Source organism: Corvus cornix, chromosome 4, assembly GCF_000738735.6.
Source record: "Corvus cornix cornix isolate S_Up_H32 chromosome 4, ASM73873v5, whole genome shotgun sequence".
NCBI lineage: Eukaryota > Metazoa > Chordata > Aves > Passeriformes > Corvidae > Corvus > Corvus cornix.
In genome coordinates this window covers 36712093-36735037 of record NC_046334.1, presented here as the reverse complement: position 1 = coordinate 36735037, position 22945 = coordinate 36712093, and the positions used below count along the sequence as shown (strand labels likewise).

General features: G+C 37.1%; 1 protein-coding gene across 1 annotated transcript in view; it reads left to right on the top strand.

Annotated features, from left to right (window-relative positions):
* Positions 1–8439, top strand: part of HPGD (15-hydroxyprostaglandin dehydrogenase) — a 59916-nt gene extending 51477 nt beyond the window's left edge. Inside the window, exon 5 of the mRNA XM_010401453.4 lies at positions 5356–8439. Coding sequence (XP_010399755.1) covers positions 5356–5387 — 32 coding nt within the window. The 3' untranslated portion in view covers positions 5388–8439. The remainder of the gene's footprint in view (positions 1–5355) is intronic.
* Positions 8440–22945: the final 14506 nt, after the last annotated feature.

Here is a 22945-nt window from a genome sequence, read left to right as displayed (position 1 = left end):
ACACTTGCAGAGACATATAATACACAAAATAGCTGTACTGGTAATCAGTAACATACCTGTGTAAAGCACTAAAAGCCTCAACACTTCCCTGAAACCCATACATATTTGGCTGTGCCAGCCAGATAAGAAATAGGTCAAAAGGACAAAGATAAACTTGTTAGGCCTCCAAGACTCTAGAATAGATTTTGTGCACAGCTGCAACACGGCAAGCTATTCAGCACAGATAAACACCATTAAACTTTACATGGTGATGAAAGATGGTTCCTTCTTACTGAAGCTCCCCTCAATGTTTTTCCACTTTCCCATGGCTGTAATCAAATCAAATTGTAGGAAGCCTAAGTCTTCACATTCTGGCTTTTCATTATTGCTACACTCAACTTGGAGCAATCCAGCTTACAAGCAAATTAATGGGAATTTAAAATACAATTGAGTTTGTTACACTGTCAGATTGCATTCTGTAGCAATCATCTGGTACCCATACATTCCTCAAAAAAATACCCAAGAAACTTTTTATCACTTCTACTTCAATGATAATTTTACAAACTGAAATCAACAGAAATTTTACAGTAGAGATTCAATACGCTCTTAATGTCCTATTTGGCATTTGAACATTTACCATGGTTTGACCTTTATTCTTTTCCATTTGCCTCTTCAGGTACTTGGAAACACAGGTGGGTGGAGATTATTTCAGTTAAATTCCAGAAAATTAAATAACTTACATTTACTAGTAAGATCACTTAACCTTAACTGAAAGCACTCAAGCACTGTGTGCAAAAGCCAGCTGGAGCACTTACAAGTGGAAAATTTTTATGATACTGAATAGAGCAAGATATCACCAAGTCCATGCATTTAGTGAAAAAAAATGAAAACCAAACAACATGCAGGGAATAGTTTCAAATCACAGTTTCTATTATTTAAGAGCATAATCCTTTCTTGCTTTTAAACTTGTAACATAGACAGCAGTTAATAAGTTGAGGACTGAATGCATTATGAGGCCTTTAAGAATTCACACACGGGTAAATGGGCATCCAAGAAAAGGCCCACAGGCCTATTCACATAGAAATTCTGACTACACAACTGTGCACAGAAGTCTGTTTTCAAACATTTGGTGACTCAAATTCAAACAAAATGTAGCATTAACTCTCCAGTTTGCAAGATTTTACTTTATCAGTCCAGTAGTGATATTTTCAAAATATAATATGCTCATTGCTGAGAGTGATTATGGCTTCCAACCAGAAAACAAAGGGCAAGAAAACAGTTACATGTATTTTAAATAAATTATATTAAAACCCAGCAGTAATCGAAGTTACTGAAATTCTGTACCACCCATGATCTGAATAACTACACTAATACAACATTTAGTAATTGTTTTGTAGTCATAAATGGCTAAGTTACCACTAATCCTCTCTTGGATTTTGCAGAACAATTTATTTTAGTTCAGAAAAGTTAAAATAATGCACCTACACTGCCATCTTGTGGAAAGTATCCATTCTCTATTGATTACCTTTCCTGGATGAAACACCCATTCAAAACGAAATTTCCTTTTCTTTTAGTACACTGCTCTTACCTATCAGACAGGTAAACTTTTTTTTTTTTTTTTTAAATAGGAAAGTATCAGTTTAACTCATTTTTGTATAGAACATAAAAATGATGAGACAGATTCTGCACCGAATTAGTACTTCAAAGTGCAACTCAGGTAAAACCAGCAACTCAGAGAGAAGAAAATCGTATTACACTGATGAAGCTCAGTGACCAAATGGAATGTTCCAATTTTCCAGAACCATATTTGTAAAATCCCCGTTTCAAACGCATCCTCTCACCTATAATGTAAACAGCACCTACTCAGTATCTCAAATAATGCCCCCAGTAACACCTGTACAACATTTCTCACCTTTGGAGGAGCTGTCACTGAGCAGAATTCATGGTCAGAGTGGGAATAGCTCCATCGCGAACATGAAGGAAGCATTTCATCACCCATTACAGGTTAAATCACACTTAAATTCCACTGTAGGCTGTAAGAACCACAAGGTGTGAATTTTTCACTCAGGGCTGTTAAATAAATATTAATCAGTTCCAAATGGTGTTATAACAGATAGACTCAGCAAAAGAATAATAACTTGCTTAATCTTCTATTTTCGTGAAATTTTTTATATTGAGATTTTTAATCTTGGAGGGACCACCCGTAAAAGTTAAAAAAGCAAAATACCATAACACGGGGTACAAAACTCTGCAGCATGAACAATAACTGCAGCAAAACTACAGTTGGGATCAAGTCTGAAGTTCTGCAAATGCGCTTTGATGCCTCTTTTTTGGGCTGTTTGATATATTTAAAAAACACGTATTCCAGTCTTCCACATTTTTACCTGGACCTACTGTGTATTCAAGTTAATCTTCCTAAATATTCTTCCTTATCCCTCTCCTCACACTTCCACAGGCCACTACAAATATGAGGATGTCTTGGTGCACATTATATTTCCCAAACAGCTATAAAAAATATATGGGCATTCCTGAGCTCATAAAGATTGTACAGCATTTTATTAAGACAGTGTTCCTCTATTGTCCTCAGCAAGAAGCCTACTGAATGCTAAGGTCCTGAATGCCACAAAAGAGACGATTTTGGTCCTGTTTGCCCCCAAAACACAAACAAGCCAACCTTTGCCCATCATGTACGGGGCAGAGAAGATTACTGCGCAAAATGGGGTGGGAGACATGGAAGATGTTTTACTTGAGTGAATATTGCAACAACCAATAAGACTCTCCTTAATTATGATGAACTATGAGAGAGTCAATTAATAGGCCTACCCAGACCAGAAATAACATTTACTAATGGAAGAGCAAAGAGAACTTCTGTGTCAGTAAGCAGACAGTTCAAGTATGTAGCATAACAATTAGCTCCTATGACATAGTATTTTACATGAACGGTGACAAAGAGACCTCAAAATCTTAATAAAATTCTTCCCACCTCAGTGTGGTAGACTTCAGAACAAGACAAACAACAAATTTTCTGACTGAAAGCTGCCAAGGCTTTTACATGCAGAATTGAATGTAAAACTAAAGTTAGAATCATCCTTACAGCATAGAGGACTACATACCTGGAGAGCAGTACAATTCCTGATCACAAAAATTGAGCAATTTTTTATTTCAATCACTCATTTAAATCCAAAAGCAAAACCCAAAAAATGCCCAAGTAGTTCTCTACCCACAAGTCGCTGGTTGGATAGGGAACTTCAATGCATTCATTTCTTTTACAGCTGCTGGGCTAAGCTGGAGTTTGTATTAGCAACAAACACAGTTCTATCAAAAATGTGCTGGTTTTATCCTGTAAAAGTAAGATCATCTTCTGCATAGCCTATTAAGTTGGCCTGTCTGTTAAATTTGCATGTCTGTTGAAATGGAGAATTTGATGTGCTTTAAAACCAAGTGGAAAGGTAAAACTTCTGATTCCACAGACAAGTACTATACTAAAGCTTTTAAAAACCGTAAAGCTGCTTAAATGTTTTTTATAAGAAATAATTCTAAATGGTTACTTATCTAAGGATGTGAATTAGTCCATACACATCCTGGTCTTCTTCCCTCCTCTCTCCTCAGGCTCTTCTACAAGGGCAGTTGCAGCACCATATTCTGGCCCAAGTCAGAAACCCTCACTCCCCCCAGCTGCAGATCCAGTTGTGAGAAACAATAACAAAATCATAGGAAAGTTTTATGTAATAGGTTGATTTGTTTAAATAAATATTATTCAATTAATAATATGTGAATATTATACACCTTGAAGTTATTCTCTCAGAGACATTTTGGAAAATGTACTGTTGTCCAAGGTAGGTCAATACCCAAAACAGCCTGGCATTTTTGGCACAAGAAAGGGAAGTGAAGTGGAACTAGATTATGGGAGAGTTTCAAGTGAAGATAGAATAAATCCAGGTAGAAGTGGGAGAAATCCTGAAACCACGTGTTTATTAAATTTCAGTAAATGGTTAACAAGCATGAAAATAACCACTTAATAGAAACGCTGAATCTTTTGAGGCAATGTATACACATAAATGTATATCTGTATATTTGGTCTAAGACCAAATATACTTTGTGTACTGTCAGCTATCTCTGTCTTTGCCTTGACCAACGTATAACATGCTTTAATAATGTACATAAAAAAATCTTCATCAAATAATTTCCACTTCAAATACAGGACTTGGCACTATATGAGTAAGTAAGAAACATATGTGTAGCATACCAGCACAGAAAATGGCAGGTCTGCAAATGTGCAGCATCCTCCTGATGGCCATTATTACTATATAAGCCAAGTATTCATACATAAAAATATGAAGATCTATTTTTATTGCCTTAAAGCTGGACATCAGAAATCACTTTAATATTTTAGAGCTCTCAGCTCAGTGTGTTTGAAAGGACCACGTCTCCATGCGCTGTTCAATAAGGATTTGATGTTAGTTCACAATTTCTCTGTATTATTTAAACATCCACCTTTAGGGGGTTTTGTGCCCCTTTCCCCCAGAGTATACTTGCATAATTTCTCACAGATTCTTGGGAGCTCATAAAAGTTTTATATATGCACATCAAGAAAATAACCACTTTTAGGTAAGTAATAGTAGTGCTGGCCCTGAAAAGCTGTGGACATCAAGAGAGCTAAGCATTTCTGGGCTGCTTTAAAGCCTTGACTTTGCATTTATTCATATGTGTATCCCAGGAAAATTCCAAATTTCTATGCATTGCTTATATTAATGGAAAAATTATCCACTCAATATCTTCAGTGCTATACTCTTGGACATTAAACAGTTTTTCAGAATGCAGAAACCAGGAACCTTCCTTAAAGGATTTATTTTTTAAGCATTCCTCATAAAAGTTATGATTTTGTTCAGATGAGGTTGATAAATATAGCTTGAGCCTTCCAATTCTCTTAAATATGAAATTACTGTGGTGCTCTTTTAAAGAGAAATTGTACAATTTATTCAGTCAGTGATTAGTGAACAAGACATTATTGGCACAGACTTCAGTGGTGCAGTATCAGGCCTTATAACAGCAGTCGCTCCTGCCTTTTCTGTGACTTTTATTTAAAATTATTTTATTGGCAGTTTTCTCACAAAAGTTTCATTTTTGCACATTATTTGATTAAAATGCTTAAAATGTTGAAACCATTCATCAATAAAATAATTAAGTGTATCCCACAATGTTAAGCTATTAGGCACCATTCAAAAGACATAAGATCACAGTATTTTATGCTCATTAAATATTTAAACTGACCAAGACAAAATTTTTTAGACTCAAGTGTTTTTTCTTCACTTATATTATTCTTTATTCTTTCTACATATGGAAGTTTATTTATCTATTTATCTCTTTCCTTTACAGTGCAGCTTGAAAAAATAGAGAGCTATGAATGAAAAGACAAGAGACCAAGCAGCAGTGATAATTCTGAACTGCAATCAACATCCCTAAAAAATATTTGCCTCGTGCCTCCCTCCCTTGTTGAGTGTTGGTTAAGATTTCTTGAGATGCCCAGAAAATGTGTCACAACATATTTACATGTCTGTATCCCTTAAAGAAATTACAAATATGTTCACTGTCTTTCTAATGGTCCTCTTTTGAGCCAAGGATATTCTCATGCAATAGTGATACATATCAGACAAAAATATTGCATAAAAAATAATAAATTAGTTCAATTAAAGATTATACAAGAGATCTGAGACTTAAAAGAAAAAAAAAAATCCAACAAGTAATTTCCTCAAATAACGGGACTTTTAATTAATATACCCTTACATACCATTCACTTACTATGCAAGGAACGACCTGCCATAGACTTTTTACACATAATAAAAGAAAGAGTTAAACCTGTGAGTATTGGTACTTAAACAACCTTATAAACTTGTGCAAGACTGACATGTCTATAAAAACTCCGTTCATCACTAATAAATCACTCCCTTTCTTTATCTTAATAGCACCAGCATAAACCCGAATGATAACAGTTACTGTCCAGATTTACAGTGATGTAACTGAGGTCAGCACTTGGATCCATATGTTTTAGTGTGTGGTTATTTCTGTGCATACTTAAAACTCTCAACCACATAGAACCAAGGAGGCTGCAAACAAAAGAGAATGAAGTTCCACTTATAATTTGTCCATATGCCCAATACAAAGCATCTGTGAACAAACAGAGACAGGTCTCTCTGTAGCAAAACTAGTCTGAACTTTATATTTAAAAGCATATATTGAGCAGGGAGAAAGGAAGTGCACAGTGTAACACAAACTGACAAACTGACTTTCAGTGCTGTCCTGCTCTGCCTCTAAACAGGCAAGTGACACTAGACTGCATAACAAAGAAAGATGTGTGGTTTCAGGAGGTCTGTGGAATAGAAAGCACAAGACCCTGTAGCTCAGTTCTAGAAAGAAAATCAAACAGTAATACTGAACACAGATAGATCAAATCAATAAACACCACAAAATACAGAACTCCTTTGAACATGCACCACTCAGTTGCAGACACACTACTGTTTAATTTAGTTGGAAAAAAAATGCCATAACTTTTTGTTGGGACCACTGCATTTCATTTCACATGGAATAACAGAAAGAGGACAGAGAAAAAAGGGAAGGAGACCAAAACTATTTTTCTGTCTGTACTGTCTGGTAGGGAATTTGGGATGTGTTCTCTGTGCTGCCAACAGAGACAGTCAGATCACATGCCCTCCAAAAAGATACTTGTGTCTATAGCTTATTTCACACTCCAGCATTGTACTGCCAAGCACTGTAGGACATGTAAGCAGAACTTAAATGAAACCAAATTGACAAATCCTTTTTAAGAGTTCTGGTTTAACCGAACAGAATTATGCTCATAGGCCACCAAGAGGGTTCTTCTTCCCTAAGTTTACTGTCCACCTACCTTACTACAACCAACAAATGGAGATAAAGTTCACAATAAAGAATGCAACTGACTTTATCACATATCAGCTGTTAGATTCTAAGTTTGTTTTAATAGCCTCTACTTTCTTTTTTTTGTATACACAAAGAAGGCAACAAAGCCTCATCTGTTTAATGGAATCTGAAAACACTCTTGGAAGGAAAGGAATGCATATGAAATTACGATTTCTGGAGTACTTAATTTTGTAACCAAATCAAAACTTCTCTGCATCTTGTTTAAAGCCATCTTGCCCAAAACTTCCTTCACATATCTAGAAAAAATTCTGTAAACACAGCTTTTGCATGTGGATAGAGAACAGCAATTATCAATTGCTTTCAAAAACATTTTTGAAGAAAGATAAATACCATTTCTTTTTCTGACAAGTTTACACACAGAACCACAGTCATTTTCAAAAGGTCTTGTATGTCTACCATGACTAGTCCACAGACTCAAAGTACTGCATAAAATGCTTGTCAAATGGCATTTCCACATTTCTTCCCAAAATGTAAATGCATTCTGGGAAGAAAGGTGGAAATGCCATTTGTTTATAAAGAAAAATAAACAAAAGATCTCCTAGCCCTCCAATGGTCTCCTCACCAAGCTGACATACACCCTTCCACACCAGTTTCGCACAAGCTGGAAGGATTCCAGAAAGTCTCCAAGGACAAATTTTAGAAGGAGGTCCTAGTTAAAATATTGGCAGCACATAAATTTGTCTTTTTAATGGCAACCACTTTATATTGTTTAGCACATTTAGCAGGATTTAAAGATGAATTTAATATACTCACAAACTCTCAGAAAAAGCCTGAGGTGGAGGGGGGAAAAAATGGTGAGAGATGAAACATATAGTCACTGCCAACACATCTTGAGCAAGCACTTCATGAGCAGGTGAAAAAAAATCTAGTGACTGTGAAGAGCTCGATGACAGCTCTAGGTCTGCTCCCCTTATTCAACTGTTTCCACTTATATTCACTTCTGCATCTGTTATATATTATGGGGTGTTTTTATTAGTAGCTTTGGATCCAGTGAAGCAGGTGAGCATGTGTTCAAAAGAAAACTGAAAAAAAAATAAGACATTAGAAAGAAAACATGAAACAAGTCAGAGAAAAGCAGAACAAAATGTACTCTTTGCAAATAAAGGCATCCTCATTTTTATTGTGCTTATGCCATTTGAACGGAGACAAAATGAGTAAAAGAGTTTAAATTTAAATTAAATCAGGGGAAGTAAGATGATGCATACAATCTCTCTCAGCAAGGACTGCTCAAGAAGAACAGCGAATACACACACTTACCACCTGCAAGTATGTAGCATAAAATGATCTTCCTTAAGTAATTCTCCCCATCTTCCCATCCTTCTCCTTTAAGCAACTATTTACAATTCACTTGATAATCTTGCCTGTTTTCCTGTGTTGACAGAGGTCCCAAGTGAACAATGCATTCGAGATCCAAGCACATAGTGGCAGGGAGAAGAGTTAATTCCCCACAAAATCTCTTTCCTGAATATGAAATTTTTGGTCAGGGTGATGAATTTATGCTTTTTTTTTTTTTTTTTTAAACAGTTCTTGGAGGGAAAAGGGAAAAAAGAAAAAAAGTAACCCACAGACTTGTATCCAAAGTACTTCTTATCTCTTGGGTTATATGTAAATGGGGTTTTTTAGTGATTGTTTGTTTGTTTGTTTGTTTGGGGTATTTTTACCTATATTACCTATATTTTAACACCTTAATTGCTGGTTATGCAGTTTTACATTTGGGACTATATGCAAACGTATTAAATAACAATAATTAATTTTTCTGTACTGCTGAGAGTACATCATTCTGATAGGGACTGTGAAGCACTCCACAATCCAATAAATTGTAATTTCACATCTAAAAAGTTTAGAGGTGCTGCAGAATCACTTAAGCACTTGACCAGCTCCTCTCTCAAAGGAATACAAACATCTGTATTAAAGTGTAGTTCCATGATTCATTGCCTTGTCTTCAGACAGTAAAGCCAGTTTAAGATGTTCCCATGCATTTCCTCCCTGACCCCAGCCATTCCTTGCTTCCTTTAAGCTGCTCCCTGAAATAAGCCAATTATAGAAAACTCTTGCCAAAAAAAAAGTAAAAGTCTTTCATGCTTAGGTTTTTTACCTACAGTTAAATGCCTCTCTCTATTTGTGATCACAGATTAAAACACTCTCTAAGTTACAAGTACCTACTTATTATTGGAAGGAAGATATTTTTCTCTTAAAACACACATGGTGATGACATCTATAAAGTAATCCAGAGGAAATTGTCAGGGACATAACAACAAAAAAATCCATGAAATTCTGGTCTAGTCATCAGGAAGCTCATGGAGAGACAGTTTACATTCCATTTGCTTTTCCCAAGACTGCTTACCTTGTAGCTGTACATATAACGCAATAACAAGTGAAAAGTTTTGTGAAGCAGGAAAAAACACCAAACCACACTTCTTATATGAACTATTCCACGGATCAGTGGTTAAGACACTTCCTGAAAATAGAGACAGATATTTGCATTCCTACCACTGAGAAAACTACTACATGTTCTAAGCCATAACACAAAAGGCAAGCCACAGAATCAGAACCATTTAAATTGCAAATGACCTCCAGGATCATTAAATTTAACCTTTGACCAATCACCACCTTGCCAACTAGACCAGAGCACTAAATGCCACATCCAGCTGTTTCTTGAGCACTCACCACCTCCCTGGGCAGCCTATTCGAGGTTAACAACCTTTTCCATGAAGAAATTCCTTCTGATGCCCAACCTTAACCTCCGCTTACGCAGCTTGAGGTCATTTCCTCTTGTCCTGTTGCTTATTGCTTGGGAGAAGAGGCCAACCCCACCTGGCTACACCCTCCCTTCAGGCAAAGTCTCCCCTAAGCCTCCTTTTCTCCAGGCTAAACCACTCCAGCTCCCTCAGCCACTCCTTACAAAACTTGTGCTCCAGACCTTTCATCAGCTCTGTTGCCCGTCTCTACACACACTCCAGACCCTCAATGTCCTTCATGCTGTGAGGGGCCCAGAACTGGGCACAGCACTCAAGGTGTGGCCTCACCAGTGCTGAGTACAGAGGGACAGTCACTGCCCTGGTCCTGCTGGCCACACTATTGCTGGTACAGGCCAGGATGCCATCGGCCTTCTTGGCGACCTGGGCACAGCTGGCTCATGCTCAGATGCTGCCAACCAGCACCCCCGAGTTCTTTTCCTCTGGGCAACTTGCCAGCCACTCTGCCCCAGCCTGTAGTGTGGCATGGGGTTGTTGTGACCCAAGGGCATAAGCTGGTGTTTGGCCATGTTGAACCTCAGACAACTGGCCTCAGCCCATAATCCAGTTTGTTCAGATCCTTCTGTATAGCCTGCCTGCCCCCCCGCAGATCAACATTCCCACACAAATCAGTGTCACCTGCGAAGTACTGAGTGTACAACCACTCCCCTCATCAATAGATACTAAACAGGACAGGCCTCGGGGGGGCCTCACTAGTGACTGGCTGAAAACTGGATGTAACACCATGCACCATCACTCTCTGCTCATGACCATCCAGACAGTTTTTAACCCAGTGAACTGTGCATCTGTCCAATCTGTGGGATGCCAGCTTTTCCCAGGAGAATGCTGTGGCAGACAGTATCAAAGGCTTTGCTGAAGTCCAGGTGGACAACATACACAGCCTTTCCTTCATCCAGTGCTGCCACCAGTCTTGCAAGCAGATCAGTGCAGTAAGTGGGCTCCAAGGACATCTATCAGACCAATCCCCAAGGAAATATGTGTAAATGAGCTGGTTGGTTTTGAATACTGACCGGGTGAAAATCTTCTCGGTACTGGTTAGAACTGGACAAAAAGAGATGTTTAAGTTTGTGGAGCTCTAGACTACGTGAATTTTTGTTTTAGTATTTCTTTTTAATTCTGGTGGCTCTTTGTGGGAAGAGATAGGATGGAATTGAACTGTGGGCTGTGGGATATGCCTGCAGAATGCCATGGCAGCACAGAGAAGCTTGTCTCCACCTGACCTTGGGGGAAGGAGATGCTACAGGGCAAAGAGCCCTGTGGAGAGGAGCCAGCCGGAAGCTGCCCGATGAGCAGACAGCGTCTGATCACCCCCATAATAAGGACATTAAGAAAGTGTGTTACTGACATAGCAATGTGTGATAGGTTGCTTAGTGAAAAATACCATTTAAGGAAATCTTGGGTCTTGAAGCAGTATATAAAACCAGCTCGTTTCTTTGAATAAACGTCTCAGATTCCCTGCCGGCCTGAGTCCATGCCCTAGTCATAACGTCAGCTCTTGAGAAAAAGCTTTGTGCTTAGGCATCCTTAGTTACGTTGATCATAATTTTGTTCAAACTACAGCGACAGTGTAAAATTAAAAGTACAAACTATGATAACATGATAACATTATAATCCATCCTATCAAATTAATTTCTCACTAACTGCATGCTAACCTCACAAGCAGAACTAGATTTGTTTTAATTTTTTGTCACTCATTTGGCAAATTAACAGCTACTTCTGAAACGTTAAATTGGTCAGATTTAACAAAAACAACAGTTTGCCAGCTGCTGGATGTGGGGGAGCTAAAACATTCAAACTACTGACAGGTATTCAGTCTATTTGGACAGACTGGGTGTAACCCAAACCAGAGCATGCAGACTACCATAGGGTCACAATGGCTACAGAGGAGTAAAACCCGTCCATAGCACAAACTAGGATAGGGGAAGAAAGGATACAGGTTGAGGAGACAAGATAATGTATACATGAGTCATGGGGATTTAGGCAAGAAAAGAAGGGTGTATAGTCTGTTTAGATAAGATTTGTCAACTTTTGTCAGGTCGCTCTAATACTTGAAAAAATTTGGTTTTCTCCAGAACATACTTATTGAGGCAGCCAAAAATAATGCATCCCAGTGCTGTCATAAAAATAAATGAATATTCAGATACATAATTTTCATTTATTTTGTGGTGATTTTTAACAGGAAAAGTTTTATCACTTTCAAGAAATTTACAAAACCAACTTTTGCTGGCTGTCTTAATAGAATTTGCTTGCCCCTTTTGTGTAACTGTAATTCATCACCTTCATTTTGACGTGCAAAACATTTCACACAGCTGCAGAAACACTGGAAACACTTGTTGCTTTCAAGTTCCTGAAGGTATTTTAAACAAGTATATCTCAAAATCTCTTTTCATAGAGAAAAGATAGAAGAGACTGAATAGAAGAGATTATCCCAAGACATATTTGTTTCTTATTCAGAAAGTAACGCATCTTGCTTAGTCAAAATGTTCAAATACGGGAATGCACGCCTCTAAATGGTGCTGTTGTGATAAAATCTACATTCTGCCACATGGAAAGACTAGCATTATATTCTTAACAGATGTAGTGTTGGAATGGTTTCATATTCTTCAGAGAACTTGCAGAGTATGATTTATCACCCTGACTCAAGTGAAATGATACTGAATGGATGCTGTCAGTGATGAACAACAATTCCAGCTGATTGATATTTTCTAAAGAAAGCAAAAGATGGCATCATTTCACTATTTAAGAATTTGGGAAAGCAGGCTAGAGTGCTGAAACCTGCCAGAATTTCTATAACTCATGGCCTTCTACTACGTACTTTAAGCAAGGGAATTACACTGTGTGGATTATGGGACCTGAGGCTACACACTGTAATTTTCATCATCTCTGAGGAAGGATTTAAACATGAGTACAACTTTAAGCAGATACAATTTTTCTAAATGATATAGCATTACTATACAGAAGCACTCAAAGCTAGATGTTTTCAAATCCTTGCAACTTGAAACCTAGATTTTCAACATACTGTGTTTGAATCTCTCTGGCACAAGAAAAAACTAAGCAAAGGATAATTTTCAATGAGACATTTCAGTTGAGAAATACATCAGTTTCAAAGTCTGTGACTGGTGCACATAACCTGTCAGGCTTTAAAATCTTCATATACTTATTCCAATGAAATAGCTTCTATGAGGACTTGAGGTCTTTACTTTTGATACCAGATCAGCAGGAAATAAAGAAGCAAGCCTGTTTCACATTACCATAATGTCTCTCAAATGCTTTAAAACTTGACTACTTTTTAACTAAAGGAGAATAAGTAATTTCCCAAGAACAAGTATTTAAATTTATTCCCCCTCCTTTTTTTTTTTTTTTTTTTTTGACATTTTAACATTAACGTTTGAGGAGGTTAAGTTCTAGTCAGCATTGCATTAACTGTTGCTCTAACAAGTGTTAATGCAGTTCCTGCCTTTCCTCTAAAGAGCTATAAAAACACAGTACTTTCAAAATTTAGGTAAAGACATAAATCTTGGCTCCAGGTGTTCCTGAATCACTCTATAATCTGAAATGAAACTCGTCTTGACCAACTCTGAATAAAGTTTGAATGCAGTATAGATTTGTACTAAGTTAAACTACCTGAAGAATGAGTATGTAAAACAAACCAAAACTTACTGACATATTTACTTTCTGGAAGGCAAGTTAAATGAACTTTAATACCAGATTTGAAAATCCAGCTGTAAAAGGGGTATCCAAACATGATTAATGAGTGCTGAACACCATCCAGATCACATACTTACTTGTAAGAACTACAGCAAGCAAGTAAAATTTCCACCCTCAAGTAACAATTCCATTTAAATTAGAATTGCAGTTACTCTTCCATTTTAAGTCAATAGTTATTCTATGGTTGCCATATATCAGAAAAACCTGCTTAGTGAGAGGATAAAACAGTTCGGTGCAACAAACCTAAGCAACAACCTTTTCAAATATCATTCCTGAGTGCAGAGTGCACAACTTCTTCACTGCCAACCCTAATACAAATCCTTCTGAGTCTGTACCCACTAATCATGTTTCTACTTCCAAGGAATTTCTGAATGTCTCCCCTATCCCCCAACCACCACTACCACTCACTAGAAAATCCTCCCTCATTATCTTGACTGATTGCTTCAATTAGTGAGCAACTCAGTCACTTACATTAAGTTCTATGTTTCAATTCCAGGAAAGTAATCCTTCACTGATACACTTCAGGTTTACTTAATTAGAAGGAAAATTAACTTAAATGCTCTGTAGACACGCTGCTGGGTTAGACTGCCTGAATAATGCTGATAAACTGTTTGCCAAGACCTTCCTTGGTTACAGATTGCTTTCTCTGGTTGACAAGAAGCTCAACATGACCCAGACGTGCACTTGCAGCGCAGAAAGCCAAGCATACCCTGGGCTGCATCAACAGCACTGTGACCAGCAAGCTGAGGGAGGGGATTGTGCCCCTCTGCTCTGCTATGGTGACACCCCACCCAGAATGCTGCATCCAGCTCTGGGATCCCAAAATAAGCACATGGATTGTTGGAGCAAGTTACAGGGGAGATCAGATGGCTGCTCAGTGGGCTGGAGCTCCTCTCCTATGGAGACAGGCTGAGAGAGTTAGTCAACCTGGAGAAGAGAAGGCTCTGAAGACACCTTAAAGCAGCCTTCCAGTACCTGAAAGGGGCCTGCAAGAGAGCTGCAGAGGGACTTTTTACAAGGGCATGTAATGACAGGACAAGGTGGAATGGCTTCAAATTCAAAGAGGGGAGGTTTAGATTAGATATTAGCAAGAAATTCTTTACTCTGAGGGTGATGAGACACTGGCACAAGTTTCCCAGAGAAGATGTGAATGCCCCACCCCTGGAAGGTCAGGCAGGATGAGGCTTTGAGCATCCTGGCCTAGTGGAAGGTGTCCCTGTCTGTGGTAGGTGGGCTGGATCTAGATGATCTTTAAGGTCCCTCAGGAATTCTATCTAAATGGTTGAGAAATTAAGGATTCTGGCTGTATGTGTTCCTCAAAACAATATCCTGCCTTGTGATACCACAAGAGAGATCCACTCCTTAAGCAATTGGCAATTTAAATTGCTCTCAAGGGTTTCTAGATAGTGCTTGAAACAAAGAATCAGGGATCCTTACAGAAAGGCTAAAAGAGAAAGCATAGGTTTTTTGCAATATAAGAAATCCATGAAATTCAAATTTGAATAACAAAATGAACACCAGTGTAAAAAGTCTTCAGATTCAGCAACAGTTTTTAACAACTAGGTATTTACTTTAAAGCTTTTTAACAGTAGCACCACTTAACAGAAGAAAAAAAAATGAGACAAAGATCCTGTTTTCTGTGGGATTCCGACTTTTTTATTTCCCAAGACAATTCTAAGATTCAGGTTACTACCAGTAGAATAGTGGTAATTATAAGGTGACATCCATCATGCTCTATAAACAATTATTAATGGCCTTTCATATGCTTTTTCCATGTAAATGAACTATCCCATCTCTAGTCAAGAGCAGCAGTTAAACTCTCTAGGGAGGTGACAATGATTATCCACTGTTTTGTTAAAAACAGCCCTTCACCTTACCCCTTTTGGCCTACTTGAAAATGCAATGTGAAGTCTTACTTCTTAGCCCTCAGCTTTCAGAACAACCTGAGCTCTGAAAAACTTCTAGAAGCATAAACCCATCCTGTGACAAAAGACTGAATTAGCAAACATGCACATTAAAGCAGAGGAAGAAGTCACACGGAATATTATGGATAAATAGTGTAATACTTACATTTTAGAAAAGGAAGGAAGCGGGTTCTGCTGGTTTGCTATAGTACGTGGATATGGAAAGGAGATCAGAAGGCTTCTACTTATCTCAGAATTATTAAATACTTAATTGCTTTACAAATGAAAACTAGCACATTAAATTTGAACAGTTTTAAAGAAAGGCACAATACATTCAGATGCAGAAAATTTTTATAGTGTGAAGATAAATGACAAAGCCTAATGAAAAAGAGTTAATCAGAGTGTATAAATTAGGTTGGACAGATTATTTCTAGAAAATTATATTGTCACAAATGTGGCCTACCAATATATCAAAGAAGTGCTGAAGCTTTGTCTAAGCAAAAGCAGTTTGGACCAGGTGTCCCTCATTATGGGTTTCTAGCTTAGCTGAGGGTTAGACCTCAAGTCTCTGCTGACAGATGTTTGAGTAGTACTTTATTTGGTTGCTTTGCAAGAAAGGGCTTAAATGATTGCCTTTGCTGACAGGAATCCTAACATTAACTTGAATTTGCAGTGGTACCTACTTCTCACAGGTCATCTGATGCAATTTTAGCTATGTAAGGAGCTTTGAATCTTCCTCAATTTCACCAGACGTTTCTGTGTGGCCCTATGGTCTCAGGCAGACAAGTTGTTAAAGCTTAGTACCACACAGGGCCTCTGAAACCCAAAGAAAGGAAAAAAATTCATAAAGTCTTTCATACTAAACAGACAATATGGTTAAGTGAGATGAGCAGTCAGTTTAAGGTGTTTATCTTTTTAATGGGAGTCTAAATGTAAAATCATTACCTCCAAGTTAAAGTTGTTATTAAGTACCAAGTAATAAGTTATGTTACACTACTGACAGTATGAAATCCAATTCCCTTTGAAGGATGCTGCACTCAGCTTAAAGTTGGAGTTTCTGCAATTATGTGATAGCTATGCTCATTCCCTAGAATCCATCAAGTTTTTCTGTGACAAATGTCTAATTTTCTTCAGGTCATATAAGCATTAGGTATACAATACCCTCAAAGGACTCAAAAGGAGAAGCAGAGCCCTTCTTCAACATCTTCATTTGAACTGGATTTTTAGCTGAGAACTTCTTTTTAATATTATGCTTCCAATATTCTCCATTATTGATCACATTTCATATAGACCTAATGCGCCAAAAAGAACCCGATGTTTGACCTAAGGAAGGTAAAAAAGAAAGGGAAAAGATAAAATTGTTTTGCTTGGATAAATGAGGAGGAACAAGAAAGAAAAATATACAGATATACAAGTCTAATTTCAAAATTGTAATTTCTAGAATGACAAGTCTGTAATTTCTAGAATGATATTTTGTTAAGGGTCAGACAACAAAAAGCTGAAGCAAACTTAAAAGAGGCTGGTAGAACAAAGATTTAATGTGTGCTGCTCCTACCATTATAAAGTAGAAATATAAAATCTAAATCTACTCATAAATTTTCTGGAAGAGGTGGTTATCTTGTGATATGATCATTTTGGCTGATAATATTCAGGCTGTTAAGAACAGAAATACTGAAAAAATATTTACTGAAAATACTGAGTGAAAAAAAAATTGCTGTAATATTTCCATGCTGACAAACATTAAAGAAGATATATGACAAATCTGACTTTGCAATGGTAAGTTCTAAGTTTAATCTCCTTATGCAAAAGTGAGATACAACGCAAAATAGCCCCTTTGGAAAATAACAGAGATATTACATTTTGCTTTGAAGAATCCAGGTTTCCAACAGAAAACAGAAGACATGAATATGATTTATATAGAATCCCAAGCTAACATTTACCTATCCAAACAACATTGGAAATACTCAGGTTCCTTTTCTATTGACCTGTTTCTGTTCTGCAAGCATTGTTTTCGTACTTGAAGATTACTGTTTATGTATCTTGTCTCTACTGTTTCCCTCCAGCCATGCCAATCAAACAAACATAGTCACAATTTTACTCGTATGCTTACCTACAGCTCCCACGGGATATTGCCCAGATTTACCTTTTCTAGACTATGGCCTCTCATAGGTTCACATTCTGCATGATCTTGCACAATGTCCCCAGTGGTCATTTTTGAAAAATTATCCTAATTGATACAGAATCTTTACCATAGAATAGAATGAGTTAACAAGAACAGCACTTTTGCCATGGTACTTGACTGAACCTGTTTATTTATTCCCTCCCTTTTTCCTAAATTTACTGGAACACAAAACTCACCACAACAATAGCTGTCTCTTTCTGAAATTCAGGGCATAAAAGAAAGTATTAGCAAGCAAAATACTCACAGATTCACCTGACACCGTAATAAACACCATTAACAATTTCTTCTTTACTGAAGGAGAGAAAAACGGATTTGCTTAAGGGCAATGCTATTCAAAAAAGATAGAGCTTAGAGTAACAGGTATGTTAAAAGCCATATTACAATAATACAGCCAAAACTGTATTTCTGATATTTCTTAAAGCTCCTGCTTTGGGATATTTTTTCTTTTATTTCACATAATCACAAAATTAATTCTGTTTACACTAGAGTATGGGCAGTGTCGATCTTTTTCTTTTTCAACAAAAAACAAATATGTGAAGATAAAACCAGAAAGGAGAATCAGCTTTAGTACTGGTAGCAGAAGCACTGAGCTTGCTCTTCTCTCTTTCCTCAGATATGTAATCCAGACATTAAACTGAAGAAGCAGTTTCTGAAACAGAAAAGCATAGCTTCAATTTGTAAAGAAGGAAAACATTAGTAGGCCAGATATAAGGAAGGGAAGTGACAGGCGAGTAAAACTCCCTTTCAGCTACAAAACCAGTTCTACCTGAACTTACAATAAGGACTAAATGACGTATGTGCTAATAATAGCAAGAGAGCTGGAATCCTGTGCAACAATGTGCTCGTCACTGACATCAAGAAAATCTTTCTTAGCAAGGGAGTAGATACACATTTAGAGATGCAAGAAATGTAACCCAGCAATTTCTATAGAGATTTTAAGACAATATTCTTGGATATCTTTTCTTAGACATTGGAAAATATTAAATTAGAAGAATTATATCTGCAACATAGACTCAGTGTTACAAATAACGGCCCACATGAACAATAAATAAAAAAGTGATTATTAAATTGAATTTCTCCTATAAAAAACCACATCATTTTGAAATATTCTATTACAAGCTGCTTTATAATTTTAAAGATTAAAAGTTTAAGATTATATATTTTTATATAAAGCTTTATAATTTACCATCTTTATCTGAAGTTCATATTTCTAAGTGATTGAGAAATTTTATGTGGAAAAAAAGGCTGATGGTCTGCTTATTGGGAAGTGTCGAGTTTAATCTTTTCTCAAACACAAGGACCTTGTTGCACCATTGCTCCATTATTCAAAGTTGTTCTTATCTTCTCCATGACTTACAGAACTGCAACTAATCTGTTTCCTGATAAGACAACATTGGCTACTGTTATCTGGAAAAAGCAGCAAATGTCAATCTTTTACAAAAAAAAATGTAGCTTAAAGACTAAACTGTTTATATTGCAAGTCTGTCTACATTTTCCTATAAACTACACCAAAATAGAAAATACGTATCATACCTTATATGCTTTCTTTAGGGTCTCTGTGGTAAGAGTCAACTTTTAATTTTGTGCAATGACTAACACTGGAGCAACAAAAAAGAATGACCCTTTCCCAAATTGTCTGACTTAACATTCACATTTAAAAACATTTGACTCTTGGGAATGGTCCTGTGAAGGGCCAGGATGATGATCTTTGTGCGTCCCCTTCCAACCCAGTATATTCTGTGATTATTTTTGCATGAATTACAGGCTTACTTTACATGAAAACAGGATACTATTTCTTAAATCACTCCAAATACAACTTCAGTTTTTAACAGGAAAGCACTGAGTCCATTTAAAAAGAAATCTTGAGTTCAGGTTATCCTTACTTGATTTTATCATTTCTGTTAAAAGCCAGTATTAATTATGTTTTGAATATTTTATTGATATTTATATTCGTCCCTTCAGTTCCCATTGATAGACACAAAAGTACACATACAACAATCATGGTGGGATGCTTGAGATATTTCAACTGCATAACACGAACTAGCGAGAGCAGCATTACCTTCAGATCCCACATTCAGTTAATGATGTATATGCTGCTGTCCAAGATGTTAAGACTGGAATTACCAAACTAGCCCAGTTATCAGCAAGAGCACAGTTACCGCAACAGAGATTGGCATGTTCTGACTCACAAACTTCCTGGGTCCTGTAGCCTGTGCTGACCTCAACATTAGCCCCAGCAACAAGCCAGGACCTGAGCTCCTGAATTTACTGATAACTTAGGAATGCTCGCACTGGCTGCAGTTACAATTTTATTTACATGGACTTAGAGTGATTACCTGAGCTACCTAATGCTTCTGAGTACAGCTGTGGTTTAAGTGTTCACATTAAACCTCACTCAGGTGGACAACAAAATCCCCAACAATCATTCTCCGCTCCCCTACCCCCAGACATTAAATACATAAGCATAACAGAAATAAATACTGTTAGCATGCCTGATGGGACTCAAATGGTGATAAAAATGCAAGACACTGTAAATGAGGAGCTAAATGAGTAACCAAGACAACTTCAGCAGACATTTTAAAGTTTGCTATGTGCTAAAGTGTGCTGCTCAGGTCAGTCAGCACAGGTCTGAAAGGTCTACTACCTAAAGCTCAAAAACCCTCTCTGACACCTGGGCAGTTTTAGATAACCTGTCAAATTAAGTTTTCTCATCTTATTTACATGTCTGTGATTTGTACAAGATTCAAGATACTGTCACATTCCACCTTCTTTCATTGATTAAAGGTTTATGAAATCATTTGCTGAAGCAATATTGCTGTCTAACTGGGTTCCAGCCAGGACAGGGTTAATTTTTTGCAGTAGCAGGGCGAGGGTGTGATTAGGACATGGAGGTTCTTCCATACCACCTCACCTCATTGCTGAGGGCAGGGGAAATGGACACTTGTCCAGGGAGAAGGGGTTCTTTCTGGGCTCAGTGAGCATTTTGCATGGAATCACTCTCTCTTTTGAACCCTTTGGTTATTAATGCTGTTGCTATTACTGTACTTTTTCTTATCTCATTCTGTTCCTAGTAAATTGTTCTTGTCTCAGCCCATCATCTTTGCCTTTTTTGCCTCCAATTCTCAACTCCATCCCACCCAGCAGGAAAGGGGAGGGCAAAACAGGGAAAGCGAGCAGCAGTGTGGTTTTGGAGAGTCTCAGTGGGGGCACTGAATTGGGGAATATCATTCTTAAACCAGGACAGCCTTAACTGGTGCCCAGTGTAGGGTATGAAGGATTGAGACAACAGATCTGCCCAGAGCAGGTTGGAAACAATTTTGATCTAAGCACTTGTGTATTAGGTATGCAGCCACAAGGTTGCTTGGTCTGTTCATGTGGTTATGGTAGCTAACCCTGTCTTACGCATATGACCACCATACTATAGTGTATTTTTCCTACTCATTTGAGCTGTTTTAATTTCACATGGTTCTCAACATGAGTATACTTTTCATTAAAGGCACCTCCTTGGTATTTTGTGCTGCTTGATTGTCAGATACATTACATTCTGAAAGTAACTTCTAAAGCGTTACTTAAATAAAATACGTCCTGCTGACACCCACTTTTGGTTCATCCAGAGCCTTTTTACAGCTTCCCTTCTAGTTCCATTTTTATCTCCTCCAGAGGAATCTCCTGTGGACCTTACTTCAAGAACCAGAAAAGACCTCCATATTCTGGGTTTTGATATTTCAAGGCCTCATCTCTATTATGACTTCAGTTTGCTCTTTACTCAAGACAGCTTCTCCCCTTAAGTGAGAAGGGATTCACAGATAACTTATCTTTTATTGCTAAAGTGAAATTACACCTGTACGGCAAAGCTTACAAACCTTACCAGAACACCTACAGATCATTGTTCCTGCTTGTAGTACTAGATCAGTATTAGTACATATTTATGTCAATCTTTAAAATGGGGGCAACACCATTAGAAAACTCACTTAAAATCCAAACACTTATCAAAGACATGCCTGTAACAAAAATACTTCCACTCAAGGCTGAAGCCTTTAAAACAACTATGAAATAATATTAATCTCAGTGCCTTCTCAATCACTAGAATAACTGCCTTTTGTTCTTTCTGTGCAAAAGTAACATAACAGTTGTATCCCTTCCCTGTGTATATTTCATACTCAAGACAATTCATGATCAGTGCATCAACACAGTATTACGTAAGTCCGAGTCAGTTTCAAACAAAAAGAATTTGCAGTTTTGAATATGATGTTCAATCACAAAATACTTAAGGCAATATATTGTTTGCTGGTGTATCTTCATGAAAAAGGCTATATGTAATACAGAGAATGCAGAAATGTTCTAACAGTGATATATGAAAAAACCTACAGAAAATTTGAGTCACTGATCTTAAATTGTTATATCTCAGCTTAAAATGGAACTTGATAAAAGTATTCAGGCTAGTAATCTTCCACCATATCAGCACCTACTTTTCTGTAGTTCACACAAAAGCACAACTACTTTAACTGAAATTATCACAGCTGTCAACCACTTTTATAACTACAAGAAGTCGGAGCCTAAGTTACCACTAATACATAAGCTTGAGTAAGTTCATGAACTTACCCTTAGTTCCTTCAATAGGTTCCAATGGGATGGTTTCAATTACAAGAAAAAAACAGACTACATTTTTTACCATTAGCTTTTTTCCTAAGTAATTCTTAGTGGGCATAAACAATGAACCAAACCACATCATACTCAAGAGAAAAACAAGGGGAATCTCTTAATTTTGCAGTTGGAGAAAGCAGACAAAGAAATTACTATCAGTGTCTTACACAACAATACAGGGACAAAGACTATGCAATACCAGATCATCAGTCAGTATGACAAGAAAGGCATTGTGCATTCTACTTGATCACCTATGGAGCAATGAACACACACTAAAAATAACTGGAGAGTCTTCACGTATATTGAAACTTGCTTATATTGGCAGCAATGAAATGCTTCAAACTCCATTAACTATATTGCCTAGTTTATCACTACAGTTAAACTACGGTTGAAAGAAGAGTTTGTTTCCTGTTTTTATAATACAGTGTGATTGCCTACGTGAAATATTTTAAATGTGTTACACATTCACACGTTTATTACACAATGCAAAAGATTTCAAAGAATATTCCCCAAGGATTGGGTTTGCATTTGCCTGTATATTTTACAGTCATTTTTACACAGCAAAGAAAGGGTTGGGTTTTTCAGGTTTTTTTGAACATATGAAAAATAAGGCTCTAAATCCAAAAAAACTGGCCAAGGGAAAAAAAATAAATAAATAACACCAGCACACGTAATAAACAGAGCTATTTCAACTCTTGAAAACTGACCCAATTCCAAATTGTAGATTTAGATTTCCTTTAATCCTATTTTCCATGTTTTTCTCAGACACACATTTGCTCTTTCATTCAGTCAATTCAAAAATAAATTAAACAAATTTT